The sequence below is a fragment of the Vipera berus genome (genome assembly GCF_964194415.1).
Source record: "Vipera berus genome assembly, chromosome: 6".
In the NCBI taxonomy this organism is placed as follows: domain Eukaryota; kingdom Metazoa; phylum Chordata; class Lepidosauria; order Squamata; family Viperidae; genus Vipera; species Vipera berus.
Window position 1 is genome coordinate 47026391 of NC_138208.1, and position 15839 is coordinate 47042229.

The 15839-nt window shown below is 34.1% G+C and overlaps 1 protein-coding gene across 3 annotated transcripts in view; it reads right to left on the bottom strand.

The window, feature by feature from the left end:
- Positions 1 to 2559: 2559 nt before the first annotated feature.
- CAPS2 (calcyphosine 2) overlaps positions 2560 to 15839 on the bottom strand; it is a 33841-nt gene continuing 20561 nt past the window's right edge. For all 3 annotated transcript variants that reach the window (XM_081331037.1, XM_081331035.1, XM_081331036.1), the window contains exons 11-19: positions 15039 to 15113; positions 14236 to 14331; positions 14046 to 14139; positions 10282 to 10400; positions 7527 to 7603; positions 6954 to 7108; positions 6049 to 6168; positions 5391 to 5487; positions 2560 to 3256 (exon numbers count right to left, since the gene is read on the bottom strand). In XM_081331037.1, coding sequence (XP_081187163.1) covers positions 3081 to 3256; positions 5391 to 5487; positions 6049 to 6168; positions 6954 to 7108; positions 7527 to 7603; positions 10282 to 10400; positions 14046 to 14139; positions 14236 to 14331; positions 15039 to 15113 — 1009 coding nt within the window. In that variant the 3' untranslated portion in view covers positions 2560 to 3080. The remainder of the gene's footprint in view (positions 3257 to 5390; positions 5488 to 6048; positions 6169 to 6953; positions 7109 to 7526; positions 7604 to 10281; positions 10401 to 14045; positions 14140 to 14235; positions 14332 to 15038; positions 15114 to 15839) is intronic.

The following is a 15839-nucleotide window of genomic DNA, read 5'->3' on the forward strand; positions in this document are numbered from 1 at the left end:
TCATCCTCATCCCCTTCTTCCTAGCTTTTCTTTTCTTCTGTTCCATTTCTGGATCATGGACCTGGTAGCAGATTACCACATAGAATTTTGTCTCTGGCCATGTAAGGTTGGAGTCGGGAGCCTGAAATAAATTTCGGATCATTGCAATTTCCAGAAAATGTAGTTTATACCTGTAAATTATGAAGCCAACATTGGAGCTTATCAGTCTAACAAGTCTGCCAACCTTATTTATTTTATTTATAAAATTTATAGGCCACCCATCTTACCTCAAGGTAACTCTTAAGCAGATTTCTGGTTTGGAAGCCCAGATATTAACATAAGAGCCAAGATGGAAGAAGGCCAAATCTTTCTGAGACCATTCTGTTCAAATTTCCTGCATATACCAGGTGGGTGAACTCCTCCCACTTTCCTATTGGGATAGGAGATCTCAAGTAAAAGAATATAGAAGGGCAAATACTATTTTACTATTTTTCAAATGGAAGAAGGATTGTTGAACTTCGCTGAAGTTAGTAAATGAATCAACTTAGTAAATGAATCAAGCCCTCCTCTATAGCTAGCTATGTTAGTTTGCAATCAGGTACTTGTACTATTAAGAAAAATAGAAATATCCAAGTTGATGTTTAGTTACAATTAGCACTGCATTATTCAGAGTTATTTTATATTTAACACCGTCCTTAATTATCTATGAACTGAAACCAGCTCACAAGGAATGCTCCAATTGAGGACTCTGAATCAATAGATGTTCCAAATTGTAAAATGTGCATCAAATTTAACATTTCTGTCATATTTGCATTAACTACCTTAAATGACAAGCAGTACCACATCTGCTTAAACTGCAGGATGAAAAACATATTTCTTGCCCTGTTTGATGGAGGCTTGAAGCTCATGACAGTAGTAAGCTTTCAATCAGCTTTCTACTATCTACAAATTAAAGTTGCAAATGACAGTCACATAACCCAGGGTAGTCATAGATGTACATGCTCCCCAAATAAATGCCCCTAGAAAATCTCCCTTAGTGACACTATTTAAAATAATCAGATCCAGTCTGCTGAAGACCTGCACTAAGTACAATTCAGCAGTTAGATAGTAGCATATTGAGAATGGCAAACAGCAAAGTGGAAAGATTCTGGAAGACATTGTGGAAATTCTTTGCATTACTCACCCACTTCTGACACTGAAATTACTGACATATCAATGATGATTAGTTTTAAGCAGATTCTCGGAGGAGGACGGATGATGCACAATAAGACTGCAGTGGCTGAATTTTATTAATGCTGCTATTGTAAAATTCAGTGGGACAAAACTGATTTCCAAAACTTAGAATCTAATAGAAATAAATATTATGAGCTCCTCACACTGTTGTATCTCCTGCCTTGACTCCCCTTTAGTATCAGAGAAGTCTAATAATATCCATTAAGATGAGTTCCTTCTTGCATCCAGGTCTTCTGAAAAATTATCACATTAAATTTGGCTAAATAAAAGGTAGATTCTGTTATTCTCATCCTCAGGCACTGAAAGCATACTGTACACTGAAGTAGGCTGCCAAGAGTACTACCAGGCACTATTTCTATAAGTATTGATTGCTTTGAAACCTCCCTCTACACGTCTTCTCCTCTGTTTTTCCTTATGTACCTTCTTGGTGGCTATCCCATCTGATCAATTAGAAAATTACATCTGAAGAATCCTCAATCCTGTCATACAGTAGTTTAGCCTCTTAACATAGGCCTATTTCCCTTCATCTTTTGTTAGTAGAAAGGCATCATTTTCCAATGGGATGGATGAGTCAATAAAGGTTGAAATAGTAATCCCTGGTCAGACTCCCAGGTTCTATTCAGATAATCCCTATATGCATCCTGATGAATGTATATACAGAAAGGCTCATTTTTTCCCCTTAGGTTGGAATATTAAATGTTCTGCAGACAAACAGAACATAGCTTTCAAACAACTCCAGCAACATTTGTCTGTTTTTGAGGTCTTCTGCTATGACTTGAATGAGCTTTTTTAATATCTTAGCCTACAGAGAATATATTTTGGCTCAATTAATGAAATGGTTTTAAAATAGCATGATTTTTTCCCCTCCCAACCACCCAAAGTGGTTGAAGGTGAAGACAAATACTACTGTTATGTGGCCTTGAGGATGTCTGAACAGCACAGATTATGTATGACTGATTCATGGTATTCTAAATGATAGATCTCCAAAAATCCATATCTGCATGTCCAGGATTTAGCAGAGGATAAAACTGCTCTTTGGTTCCGAAAAGCTTCTGGCAATATATTAGAGTTAAGATCAATTAAACTGTTAGTTAAATTGAATACTTTTGAGCAAAGATAACAAATTATGATCATCGTAGAACTACATACATACATACTGAAGTAATTCACTGTTTCTGAAATCAAAGTATTTTCAAAATGGTTTGTTTACAATATAAAATTAACATATACTAAATGTTAATATGTTAATTAACATATACTGAAATATTTATTTATTTTGATCAAAACAGAGAGGCTGCCTAATTCCTCTTCGTGGCTGGTAAAGGAATGAAGGCAACAACCAGGAAAGATGTCTTCCACCTTTTATACCTTTCCAGAACAAAAAGATCAGGTCTTTGTATCAGACATAAGATAGCACGAAGAAAGAATTCCAAGATGGTGACTCATACACAACAACCCAGGCTCCATTCGTAACTCCCCCTCCCCTTACTGAGCTCTTTTCATGTAAGCAATCTCCTGCATGTTTAATGTGAGACTTTTACTTTTCCAATATACATAAAGCATCTGCTCAGGCAATTATCTACAAAATAGTGATTACAAAATAACAAAACGATGATTACATAACACTACAGTTATCAATATAAAATGGTTACTATGTACAAAATAGCTGCTAGTATCAAACTTAAACATACTAAAATCATAAGCACAATGAAATCCCTTCAATACTTTCATGTTGCAGGAAGAAAAACAAGCCATGCTTAAAACATTACTATACCTTCAGATTATGAAGGCCAATTTATTAAAGCTATTTAGAAAGTTAACAAATGTTCAGTCTCTATTCCTAATTTTTACATTATATTTTTTTACTTCTAAATTCCCCAGGGATTCCTTAATACATTAATAAAATCGTCATCATCCAGAATGCCAATACTTAATCCTTCATAATAATCCTCAAATTCACCAAAGGAAACTTCACTGGGATTGCTGCAGGCATCCTCCAGTGTTTCAAGAAATGAAGATTTAATTTCTTCCTCAGTTGCATTACCTGTTAAAATATTACTTACTATTAAAATTGCTAGTGAGCAAATGAAAGCTTCAGTAAAACATTAAAAAATAAAAATTACACCTGTGTTCTACAGATGTTAAAAACATGCTATATATCTAACAAAAAAGATTTCCTAAGAAAAGCAAGTTAAAATAGAAAATTCAAAGGATATCTTAGTAAAAGTAACTTGTGTAGGAGTCCAGGAGGTAAAAGACAAAATGTCCATCACCATGTCACAATGCAAATCATTGTTACTTAAATATTTGCATGCAACATCAGAATGCAAATGCAAAACAGAGGAATTGGTTTGTTTTGTAATGCCACTGCACAGGTGCTCACAATAATTCAGTCTCCTACTTTAAGCCTACATTTATCCCAAACTTTGTAATGTCTTTCTCCAAATATAATGGACTACAATACACACCAAATGAAGGCCCTGGGTATGCTCAGGTTACAAAGATTTCCAAGGATGGTGAAAGAAACAGTATCATTCTGTTGGCAGCTAATTGAAAAATGAATCTGATCTTGTGTGTTCCTCTGATCAACATAGGAATGTTGTCTATTTTCTCAACATAACTGCATTCAGCAGACAAATATTTGAGACTGCATATGAATTAAATACCTCATACTGAAACATCTTGAGCTTTTTTAAAAAAAACATTCTTGTTTCTTTCCATTCTATTTTTATAATGTATTTTTATATTTTTTGAATAATCAAGCAACCTGAAAAAACAGAAGCTTGCAAATTCTTTAGTAACATTAAGCTGATCTAATGGAAACGTGTTATACATGTAAGGAATAGTCCTTATCTGCAGAAAAAAATAAGTAATGTCGGTCTGTCCGGAAAGCCATGCAGCTAAAGAAATGGCCATAAGGAATAGAGTTTCATGGTAAGGATCTTGAAGTCAAATAGTTTTAGAAGCTCAGAGGTAGAATATAAATTTGCTCCAAAAGACTGAAGATATATAAACGAAGACAGAGATTACCCAAGGCAGATATAATAAATTAAACTCTTTCTTAAACTGAATGACTATAATGACTATAATCTCCCTGCACCTAAGAAGTAGTAGCAATGCAAACCAATAATTAGTTTGTTATTAATTAGACAACTTGTGCCACATTGGGTCATCATTTCAGAGATATTTCCTTAGCAAAAGAGAAAAATAAAATGATCACGGGCAGGCAAAAAAACAGTGGGAGTGGCAGTGACTTCCAACTTCCTGCTGCCTTCCCTTGACTTTCCTTGTGGGAAACTGGTAGGGAGCATCAGAAATTGATCTTCCTTCCTTCCTTCCTTCCTCCCTTCTCCTTTCTTCACCCTTCCTATCATTCTATCATTTCCTTCCTTCCTCCCTCCCTCCTTTCCTAACTGTTCCCCCCTTTCCTCCCTCTCTTCCTGTCTTTTTACTTCCCTGCCTCCTTCTCTCCTTCCCTTCCCCCCTTCTTTCCTGCACACCCTATCATTCTGCTATTATCTTCCTTCCTCCCCCTGCCTTCCCTTGAACACTTGACAGCTTCCCATTTGCTTTGCTTGGGGGAAGCTTGCAGAGGAAAAGTCAGTGGGGAAGCCAGCAGAAGTTGCAAGATCAAGGGCAGTAATCTGGTAAGATGCTGCTGCCGGGAAGAGAGGATGCACAGGGGTGGGGGTCAGGATTGTACATGGGGTGTGTCAGAGATGCCACATAAGTTGGGAATGATATGTGGGTGTGTGTCATAGATGCCACATGGGTTGGGGAGGGTGCACAGGTGACTGTAGGTTGGAAAGGGTGGTCATGAGTGCACAAGAGGTGAGGGTGGGATGGATAGGGTCTGCGCAAAAGTGAAATAGGTCAAGAAATATGGAAGTAAGTGGCTGCTGCTGAGTGGGGGATAGAGCAAGGAATTGCAAAACTAGCTGGGAAAGTGTCATGGAACACTGACAATTAAGATCACATGACCACAGTAACAGCCAGTAGCACTGAAGCAACTACAACTTTCCCAAATTTTATTTCGTTGGGAGTTATGGGTCCCAGATTTTAGATCTGTAAATTAGCTGATTTGAGGTATCTAGATTCAAAAAATGTTGCCCTTCTAATGCACTGTTTCACCTAGTTAAAGGTCATGACAACAAAAGTTTTAGTAGTATATAGATTACCTGCTATAACTTGAGGATGTTTTCTAGCACAATAACATTTCTTGATATCTACCATAGGGACTCTGCCAATTTTATTGTAATCTAGCTTCATATAAGCCTAAAAATAATCAGAAAAAAAATGTGAGCATCAAATATATGGAAAAAATGTTTATATACATCTGGTATGTTTACATGAAAATGAAGTAATATTAGCAAAATTCAATCAACATGCTACATATAGAATTTATATTTGTGGAATACCTGACCTTACATAAATGTTTGGAAAAAGAGAGAAATTAAATAAGTAATTGGGTACACCTAACTGAAATTAACATCAGTGCAAGTAAGCTTTTAAAATTTCCTCAGGACAGTAGGTTTTATTCAGTCAGTATCTTATAACAATAAATATATTTTCTACTTAGAAATCTGAACGTATTTTTTTGTTAACAGTACCAATTTCTTAACACATTTTTCTCTGTTGCATAAACAGTAAAGAATTTTCTCACTGACTCATTTTCACACTGACAATTTTCTTCAAATGACACAGAAACAACTTTTCTCACAGTAAACCAAATCTTGACATTCTCCCACCAAAAAAACAACCAGTTAAGCATTAAACACATTAAGAGTATTCAACTTTTTAATACATGAATTATAGCCTTAAAATAAGATTACTTACTTTCCTAACAAATGCTTTTCTGTATTCATTCATTTCTCCAAGAATAGCACGAGTAAATTCAATGTAATCAATTTCACCATTATTGTCATCATGTAGAACTAACCATAAAGATTCAAATTCCTAAATTTAAAATACAAAGTCAAATTAAGTGCTGCATACCTAACTAACAAAATAAGTACCATGACATAAACATTAGCAAAACTCAAATTATGCAGGAATGGGGTTTTCAGAAACTGTAAGAACATTCTTTGAAGCTACTTCAAGAATGAAGGACACATAAAACCCAGAGTAGGCTCAGGTAGGCCAAAGGGGCCTGTCAACAGAAAGAAAATATGACCTAAAAGTAAGCAGAGAAAATAAGCAGTAAGCTGCTCCTGCCTATGGGGCAATTGTACTGTTCCCCAAGCTCAACAGTTAGTTTCCATAAACATCCAAGTAACTAAGATCCTATTAGTATTATATTTCTCATTTATGCATGCCCAAATTATAATTTTGTGTGTGATAGCATCAGATTGAAACACTTATGAAATAAGCAATAAACATAATGACTATAAAAGCACAACGCAAAATAGCCCCAAACCATGAAAGCCTTGTACTTTGGCCCTGGAGGGTATTATCAAGATCTTCTGCCTGGCTAGGTGGTCCACAGCCCATCCTGCAATATCATTGTTTTTGTTTCCTTATATGAAAACTCTAATTTGGAGTTTCTTAAGTTCCCAAACCTCTAAAAGCATACCTGTTCTTCATATACAATGCCATCTCATCCTCCCACTTTGTCTGGCCTATTCCTTTTCAGGAAATTGTATCTTTCAGTCTTTGCAAATTGCTCATGAATTACATACTACCATGTTGAAGTAATGCCTATTAAATTGTATCTACTCTCTTATATAAGGATTTTGACATACCTCTTCAGTCACTTCTAAATGAAATACTTTTAGAGCTTGTTTGTAGTCTGCTTTTGTAATATTTCCATTTTGCTTCTTGTCCAATTCACGAAAATGTTTTCCTAGTCCCGAAACAATACGAACTCCTCTTTTACTTAATTTTGGTCTCAAATTATCTAGTTAGGAATTTAAAATGGTTGGTTAAAATTATGCTTCTTTCTCTCAAGTACAGTAATTGTTTTCAAATATGTAAAAGTGTGACCTAATCTACCTCAATATTGCCTTTTAGTGATATAGTATGATAAACTGAAGAATTATTTTCTAATCCTGCTATACAAGGAAATTACTAGAGATGCTCAGAATTTATCCTAGGATATTCTACATATAAAGAATTATCCCATTCTGATAGAACATTGCTAATATCAAAGAAAATTCACACTATTTTCTCTGCATCAAAAAATTATATTACCTATAATCAAAAGCCTTTTCTGAAAGTGTACTGTAATACAATTACTATAAAGCACAATCTAGGTTCCATGAAAATATTTTATAGAACTCATAGACAAGAATTTCTAGCAAACAGAATATACAAACCTTGAATATTCCTCAAAGTTTTTTTCCAATCATCTTCTTCCTTGATAGGATGTTTCTCATTTTCCACATTATACATCCTATAATATATGCATTTGTTAAGCAGTCATAAATACAGGAGGTTACTTTCACAGATATATATTATATTTTACATATAAATTAGGAAAAACAGATTTTCTGAGTTGTAAAATATTTTATATGTATTTATAGTATCTAAAAACTTTGAAATAAACTTATTCAAAGGTTTGAAATGTTCCTCCCAAATCTAGCAAGACATGAAAGTATTTTATGCAGGAATACATCGTAGATGGCTTCATAGATGCAATGAAGAGACCTCTTTATTTACTCTTGAAAGGTGAGACAGCTTTTGAAATACAGACTCTTAGGGGTTATTTGCTTACCCAGTGCATGTGATTATTAAAACTCGCTCAGCTTGAACAAGGGATTGCCCAGATTGATGATTTATATGATGATGATGATGATGATGATAATAATAATAATAATAATAATAATAATAATAATAATAATAATAATAATAATAATAATAATAAGAAGAAGAAGAAGAAGAAGAAGAAGAAGAAGAAGAAGAAGAAGAAGAAGAAGAAGAAGAAGAAGAAGAAGAAGAATAAGTTGGAAGGGACCTTGGAGGTCATCTAGTCCAACCCCCTGCTCAGGCAGGAAACCCTATACCATTTCAGACAAGTGGCTGTCCAGTCTCTTCTTTAAAACTTCCAGTGTTGGAGCATTCACCACTTCTGGAGGCAGGTTGTTCCACTGGTTAATTGTTCTATATAATGGAGTACAGGCCCTTCTTTTGAACTTTGAAACTACGTTAACCAGATTAGTACACATGTAAAACAGTCCAGAAGATAAGTAATTTCACCTTATCAAAAGAGATAAATTCCAGTTTTTGAGTATACGTATTTTAAAAAACAAGTTCAGAAATATTCTGTTTCTTAAAGAATTAAAAGGAACAAAGTCTTAACTTGTTCAAGCTAAATCTTGAGAATTACGTCAAATCATCTCATTTGGGTATACTATGTTCTAGTCAGGGATAATAGAAGATATGAGACAGGAAGGGGATTTGAGTTATTACTGTGTGATAGCATCAAAGCTATATTATACTTTGCATTATATTAGGCTTTGTATCAAAGCCAGGTCCAGGTCCTTGATTTGTGTGTTTGGTTTTTCATTGTTTGTTTATTCTGGCATGCACTTTTGATTTCACCGGCCCCTCACTAGTACCAAGACAGCCTGGAACTGCTGTCAATCTTCTACACTGCATCACAGGGTTATTAATATGTGAATGCTGTAGGAAATTAAAGTGGCAGCTAAACATAGCCACATAGGACTCCAGACCAGAAAAAAATACATTAAATGGGGTTTCAGTCAGACATTACCTAAAAACATTTAATAAATCTATTAAATCTGCAAAGATTTTAAAAAAACCACTGTGCTTTTTAATCAGTAGTGCTAGAAATATCCCATTAGAAGGTACAGAATATATATGATCTTTCTCCATCTTACCACTTTTCACATTAGTAGCCACAATCTGTACAAACTATTTCTGAACTTTCTTTTAACAACAGACCCACAAAGAAATACTTGCAATCACTCATTCAAAATGTATCATGTCATGTCTAGCTGAGGCCACATCCATCTTCTTCTCTTTACTTCCTAGAAATCCATAATAGGCCAAGGATATTTCTCTGATAGACTGATTAATAGATTAGCAAGACTCCTAGCCAACACCCATTTTATATAAATCTTTAGTATTTTTGTTCCTACTTGCTGGCCCAATTCACAGACTGTCCAATTATGCATTATTGAATAAGCCACCATATGATAAGTACCTATGATATGCAAATATACTAAGCCAAAAATATGACTTACACCTTATAATTTACTACTCATAATCTCTAGATTCATAAAACGTATCAAGGCAAAGCCAAATAAACTACATTATATATCAAAATTATGTGTTATCTCAGTTACTATATCTTCTAATCTGCTATTTTTAAAGATTATAGCAAATAACTACCAAATAGTTACCCCAAATAACTACTGTTGATTTATTTCTAATCTCTTACATTTATTAGACTATCATTAAAGTTCTAGAAAGAGCTGCAAGAATCAGGGAAAGCATGAAATATCCATTACAATAATTTTTTCCCTCTATTTACAGGTTTTCCTTTATAAACAATAATGTAATTGCCAATTAATTCTCACTTTTGAAATGAAACTATTAAACTAGTCTTAAATAATCACGTTTTTCATGTGTTAAGAACTGATTTGGATTTCTTGGACATATAGTTTCAGTATTTCTGAAGGACCATGTAATTTCAATATTTCTGAGGGACCTACATTACATACAGTTCTGCAATTCTTTTTTGTTTTAATTATATAAAACTGCAATTTGAGCAGAAGATTAGCTTTTTTCATTAAAAGCAATGAAAAAAAAGTTACCATTTTTAATTGTATGGTATCTCTCTTCAAACAAATTCAAAATTGCACTTTTTAGAAACAGTAACTATAACATAAGTAATGTTAGATGTACTTACACATTTTTCTGTGTTCTGGAGGAGTTTCTGTCTTCTACAAACACCCAGTCATATAGTAACATTCTACTATGTGTACCTCTAATCAGGTATTAACATTTATGCTGGAGAAATACAAACAAATCCTCAAGCCAATAGATATAGAAAATATTTTTGATCAACAAAGAGGATTCATGAGCAGATACTCTAATTCCACTTACTTTAGAAAAGTTCTAGCCATTCCATCAATATTTGTGACACGGATTGTAAACACTGGTTTCTGTTTAACACTTTCAGGAAGGCCAGGATGCTGAAGGCTCAAAAAAGTTAGGTCTGCCCCCTGTGATCAATAATATAAGAATGATTTAAAACTCTATTCCATAAAATAACAGTACAATATTAAAGAGGTGAATTATTTCAAATATATCTGACTTTGAGAAACTAGAAAGCACGATGTCAAACCAGACCAAATCTGTTATCCATCCAGTTTTCTACAAGGACACTAATCTTAATGGACAGCATCTGTCTACTGTTCTGTCTTCAGTTATCTTTTCTGCTGCACACCTGCCCAATTATATATCAATATTTTGTTTATTCTCCCTCATTCTCCGAATGATCTTCTCTAAATAAGCCACTTTTCTCTCACAATGTTTTTGTTTACTAACAGATAACACCTAACTTCCATGATTTTGACTGTTGTACTTATTGCCTCTAGACTTAATATGGCACAGTTGAGAAGACTTGGAGTTCAGGATTATAAATTTCAAGACTAAAATATCCTTTTCAGATTCTGGGGAAGCAGAATTTATTCAGGATTAAGAGTTGAATTTCTTATCAGAATATATGAAAAGAACAATTTTGTTTCTCATATAACAGGGAAATATTTTAAGTCATTCAGTTCTTTTGTAGCTCATTTGATAAATTGAGTTGTTCCAGTTGTTTGCAGATGTGTTGCAACATCCTTTGTATAGAAAAAAAATATGTAATTCTGAGAAATCTATAATCTTCAGAGAATCAGGAACAAAATCCATATAGACATTTTCATATAGTAATTCCAGATGAATACCTCTTGCATTTTTTCTTTTAATTGGCTTATTTTTTTTCTCTTAATCAGCTGTATATATGAAGATGTTGACAAACATAAAATAAAATGCATAGTATGTGGACAGTATATTTTTCAGCCTATGAAAATCTACACAGATTCCCAACAAGTAAAAATAGTTGTCACGGGTTGCTAATCATGACTACAGATTCTTGCTATTATCACTTATAGCCACACCAGAGATTATATAACAGCATCCAATGTATGCATTTACTAAGGCATAAGTATTCTTCATTCTGATATTCATTGGATGATTGTATTAAGGATATAGAGCACTATGTTATCTGCTGTAGTTAACAGTTCTTCAGTTTAAAGTACAAATTCATACTCTCAAGATGCTATGCTGTAAATTCCAAATGTTCTAATATTGTTTTGTTATCCAAATTACTGTCAGGTTAATACAGTGACAAATAATTCTATGTACACATTCCGTTATAGAGGAATGTGCTGTTCCTCTAATGAACATCACTGCTATACTGTTATTAGTAATAATTTCTTGAATTCTAAAAAAGATATTTTGAAAAAAATTCCTTTGTTGGGCAAAGTTGAGCTTCAGGCTTTAGTCTCCATGGTCTATAAACTTAAATCCTAAAGCTCAATACTACCCAACAGAAACCAGCCATAGACGCCTATACCAGTAAATTTCTCAGTTTTTAGAAGTTCCAATACATACTTTTTGATTCTCAACACTCTGATAAAAATTTGGTTTATGTTTTACCAAATTAAATAAATAAGGATTAATCGCTTTAAGAAGCCATGCAATCCTATTCATTTAATCATAAAAGATAGTACACATTGTGCTCCGTAATCAACTGCCCGTCTGCCCTCTTGTGGCAAAGGGAAGATATGTAGCCTTAAAGCAATTTAAAAACAATTTTTTATTTAGCTTGCAACTAAAGAATTCGGGTGAGATCTTTCTGAATATTACTTTCGTTGTGGATCTGAGCAATGTTATCAGAATAAATGTCTGCCTGCATTCTCTGAATCCATTAAATCAGTTTGAAAAATCATATTAATAATCCATCTAACAATTAACACTGAAAATATTCAAGAAAGAAAAAGGAAAGCAACAATTGAAAATAAATTATCATTGCCTACCCATTATTGACAAACTCAAACCAGCCTGCAATGTTCTGGGAATCTTGTCTATGCCCTTTGAAACAAATTTAATTAGCAATTAGTAGAAGGAAGAAGCACAAGCTGGGTTTCAAAGTGGGAGAGAAACTAGAGATCAAATTGCCAACGTTTGCTGGATTATGGAGAAAGCAAGGAAGTTCCAGAAAAACAGCTACTTCTGCTTCATTGACTATGCTAAAGGCTTTGAGATGGGAATACCAGACCATCTTACCTGCCTCCCAAGAAGCCTGTATATGGGTCAAGAAGCAACAGTTAGAACTGGACATGAAACAACTGATTGCTTCAAAATAGGGAAAGGAGTATAACAAGTCTGCATATGCAGAGTACATTTTGCAAAAGGACAGGATGGATGAATCACAAGCCGGAATTAAGATTGCCGGGACAAAATCAACAACCTCAGATATGCAGACAGTACCATTCTTATGGCAGAAAGTGAAGAGGAACTAAAGAGCTTCCTGGCGGGGGTGAAACAGGAGACTGCAAAGGGTGGCTTGAAACTCAATATTAAAAGACTAAAATCATGACATCTGGTCCCATAACCTCCTGGGAAATAGAAGGGGAAGAAATGAAAGCAGTAACAGATTTTATTTTTATTTTATTTTTATTTTAATCCCATTTATATCCCGCCCTTCTCCGAAGACTCAGGGCGGCTTACAATTTAAGCACAAACCAATGTGCTTAACAATAGCCTTCATTCTATGTATATGCCTGCTTTTATTATTTTATTTTACTATTTTATTTTCTTGGACTCCAAGATCACTGCAGACTGTATCTGCAGCCATGAAATTAAAAGACACTTGCTCCTTGGGAGGAAAGCTATGGAAAACATAAGCAGCATATTAAAAAGCAGAGACATCACATTGCTGACAAAGGTTCATATAGTCAAAGCTATGATTCCCAATAGTGATGTAGGCTGTGAGAGTTGGACCATAAGAAAGGCTGAGCACCGAAGAATTGATGCTTTGAAATTATGGTGCTGGAGAAGATTCTTGAGTCCCTTGGACTGCAAGGAAATCAAATCAGTCAATCCTAAAGGAAATCAACCCTGACTGTACTTTGGAAGGACAGATACTGAAGCTGAAGCTCAAATATTTTGGCCAATTAATGAGAAGGGAGGACTTTTTGGAAAAGACCCTGATGTTGGGAAAGATTGAAGGCAAAGGGAGAAGGGGGACAATAGAAGATGAAATGGTTAGACAGTGCACTGATGCAATGAACATGAATTTGGGCAAATTCCAGCAGATAGTGGAGGACCGGGGAGCATGGTGTGCTATGGTCCACGGGGTAGTAAAGAGTTGGACACAACTTAGCAACTGAACAATAACAAGCGGGGAAAAGATACGTTCTAGCACAGGTAAAGTAGATTTTGGTCAGGATCACTGAAAATAAATAGCTCTTGACCTGTTCGTATTCAATTATTTCAAGCAGAAATAATTCTTAAGACCATCACATTTTCCTCCTGTTTACAGGGAAGGAACACCATCCTTCCTTAATCTGAGAAATGTTCTGTGCTTCTTCCAGCTCAAAAGGCCTCTAGAAACAAAACTGTACCAGTGATACGTAAGGCAATTCTAGCTTTTAAAAGTATTTTCTTCCCTTACTCCTGTAAAAACACTCTTATTTCTCTCCACCCTGTTTATTTGTTCATATACTTGCATGGCTCAAACCCATTACCCAGCAATCGTGCAGTTTCTGGACACAAAAAGTTGCTCATACTTTCCTCCTATTCAGATTTATAATACTTACAACAAAGAAATCATTAAGACTGTATTGTTTTCCTTTCTTCCGTCCACGCTGATGCATATAAATACCCTTCAGAATGAATGGTAGAGCATTTATTCTGTATGAAATTAAAACAAAAAAAACCCTTGAAGTGATTTTACTAAGTATTAATGGCTAAATAAAATTCTGAAGAGATTTTTACACACACACACACCTATTTTTACCAAACTTTCGATATTCATATATAGTTAAAGATTTGTCATAAGCAAAGTAAAATCCAATCAGTTCTCGACAAGCATCACGTCCATTCCTATAATAGAAAAAAAGTATTAGATTCTTAAAAATAAAGCAGAATGAATCCTTAACTGCCAATCAGACAGAAACAATATTACATTTTAAGCAAATCTCATGTCACTACAGTTTGTGTAATATAAATTTAACCAATGTGTTCTTCTGCTGAGAGTTCTCCACTAATCCTGATCAGAATGTGAGAATTGGGGGATGCATATTATTTCCAATTAGGCCCAGTATGTATAAATGCTCTACTTTCAGTGTCTCAAAGCTCCACCCAATTAACAGATCTAACGACCAAACATCACATATTTTAGTATTTAGTATTTAAGGTAAAAATAATTTTGATGAACAACTGCTGCAATAGATCATACTGCTGGACCATGACATAAGGGGAAAAGATTAATAGAGTAAATGATTATATTCACAAGATCCACAACAATTAGTTAAAGGACACCAATTCTATTTACTAGTTTATCCCTCCTGCATACATACACAGGGAAATCAGCATTTTATCATTAGTCTAGCACCTGATTATGCTTTCACAAAATGTGCATACAGCAGATCAACATGAAATATACATAACAATGGATAAAAGTCTAATATAAACTGTAATATTACTATGCTATTTTATTAGAAAGCAATTAGACTAAGATGTGGTTATGGAAGTAGCATACTCAGTAACTTCTGAATAGAAAACAAAATTTAAAAGTTTTGTAGGCATACCTTGATATTAATCTACCATCAAATCGTAATTTGTTAGAAAGCATATTTTCAGTCAATGCTGACCTAGTCTTAATTCTGTAAGAAAAATATATAATATTATATTCTATGCAAGTATGTCATTTTGCATGCCAGCTGCTTGTAGAATAGACATGTTTATGGATAGAGTTCAATAGAGTTATCGTGAAAAGATACAACAAAGACAAAACCTAAATGCTGATTACTGCCACTACAAGTAAGCTTAAAATATTATACAGGTTTATATATTTCACTGGAACTATAGAATTGTGTATATTTTCACTGCTTACGAGTGGTATCTTCAAGAATCTGAAGGCTTTTTAAGTTTTTCTAGCAGATATCAATACTAATCAAAATCTTACTAATGATTCAAACCGTGCACTTCAATACCATTAGCAGTAAAGTTGATTTTGCTTATTTCATAAAATATCTGTGCATATGTACCTGCATATAATAATTCATATTTCCAAGAAAATAAAAGTGATATTTTTACAAAATTAGTCACAGAAATCAATACATTCCTAGAACATTTTAGGGAAGCTTAGTTCTTGGTTGCCTGAACATACAGTTGAATGTACATAAGGGAGACATTACAAAACTAGTATATATTAAGAAGCAAACACCATTCAGTGTAGCCAGAAAAGAAACTGATGGAATATTTTATTCATTTATTTCAATTTATATCGTTGCCCATCTCAAACTCATGACTATAGGAAGCGACTAATAATTATTAAAATAGCAAAAAAGCACCCATAAAATCAACGAAAACAAAAATACAGATAGTCC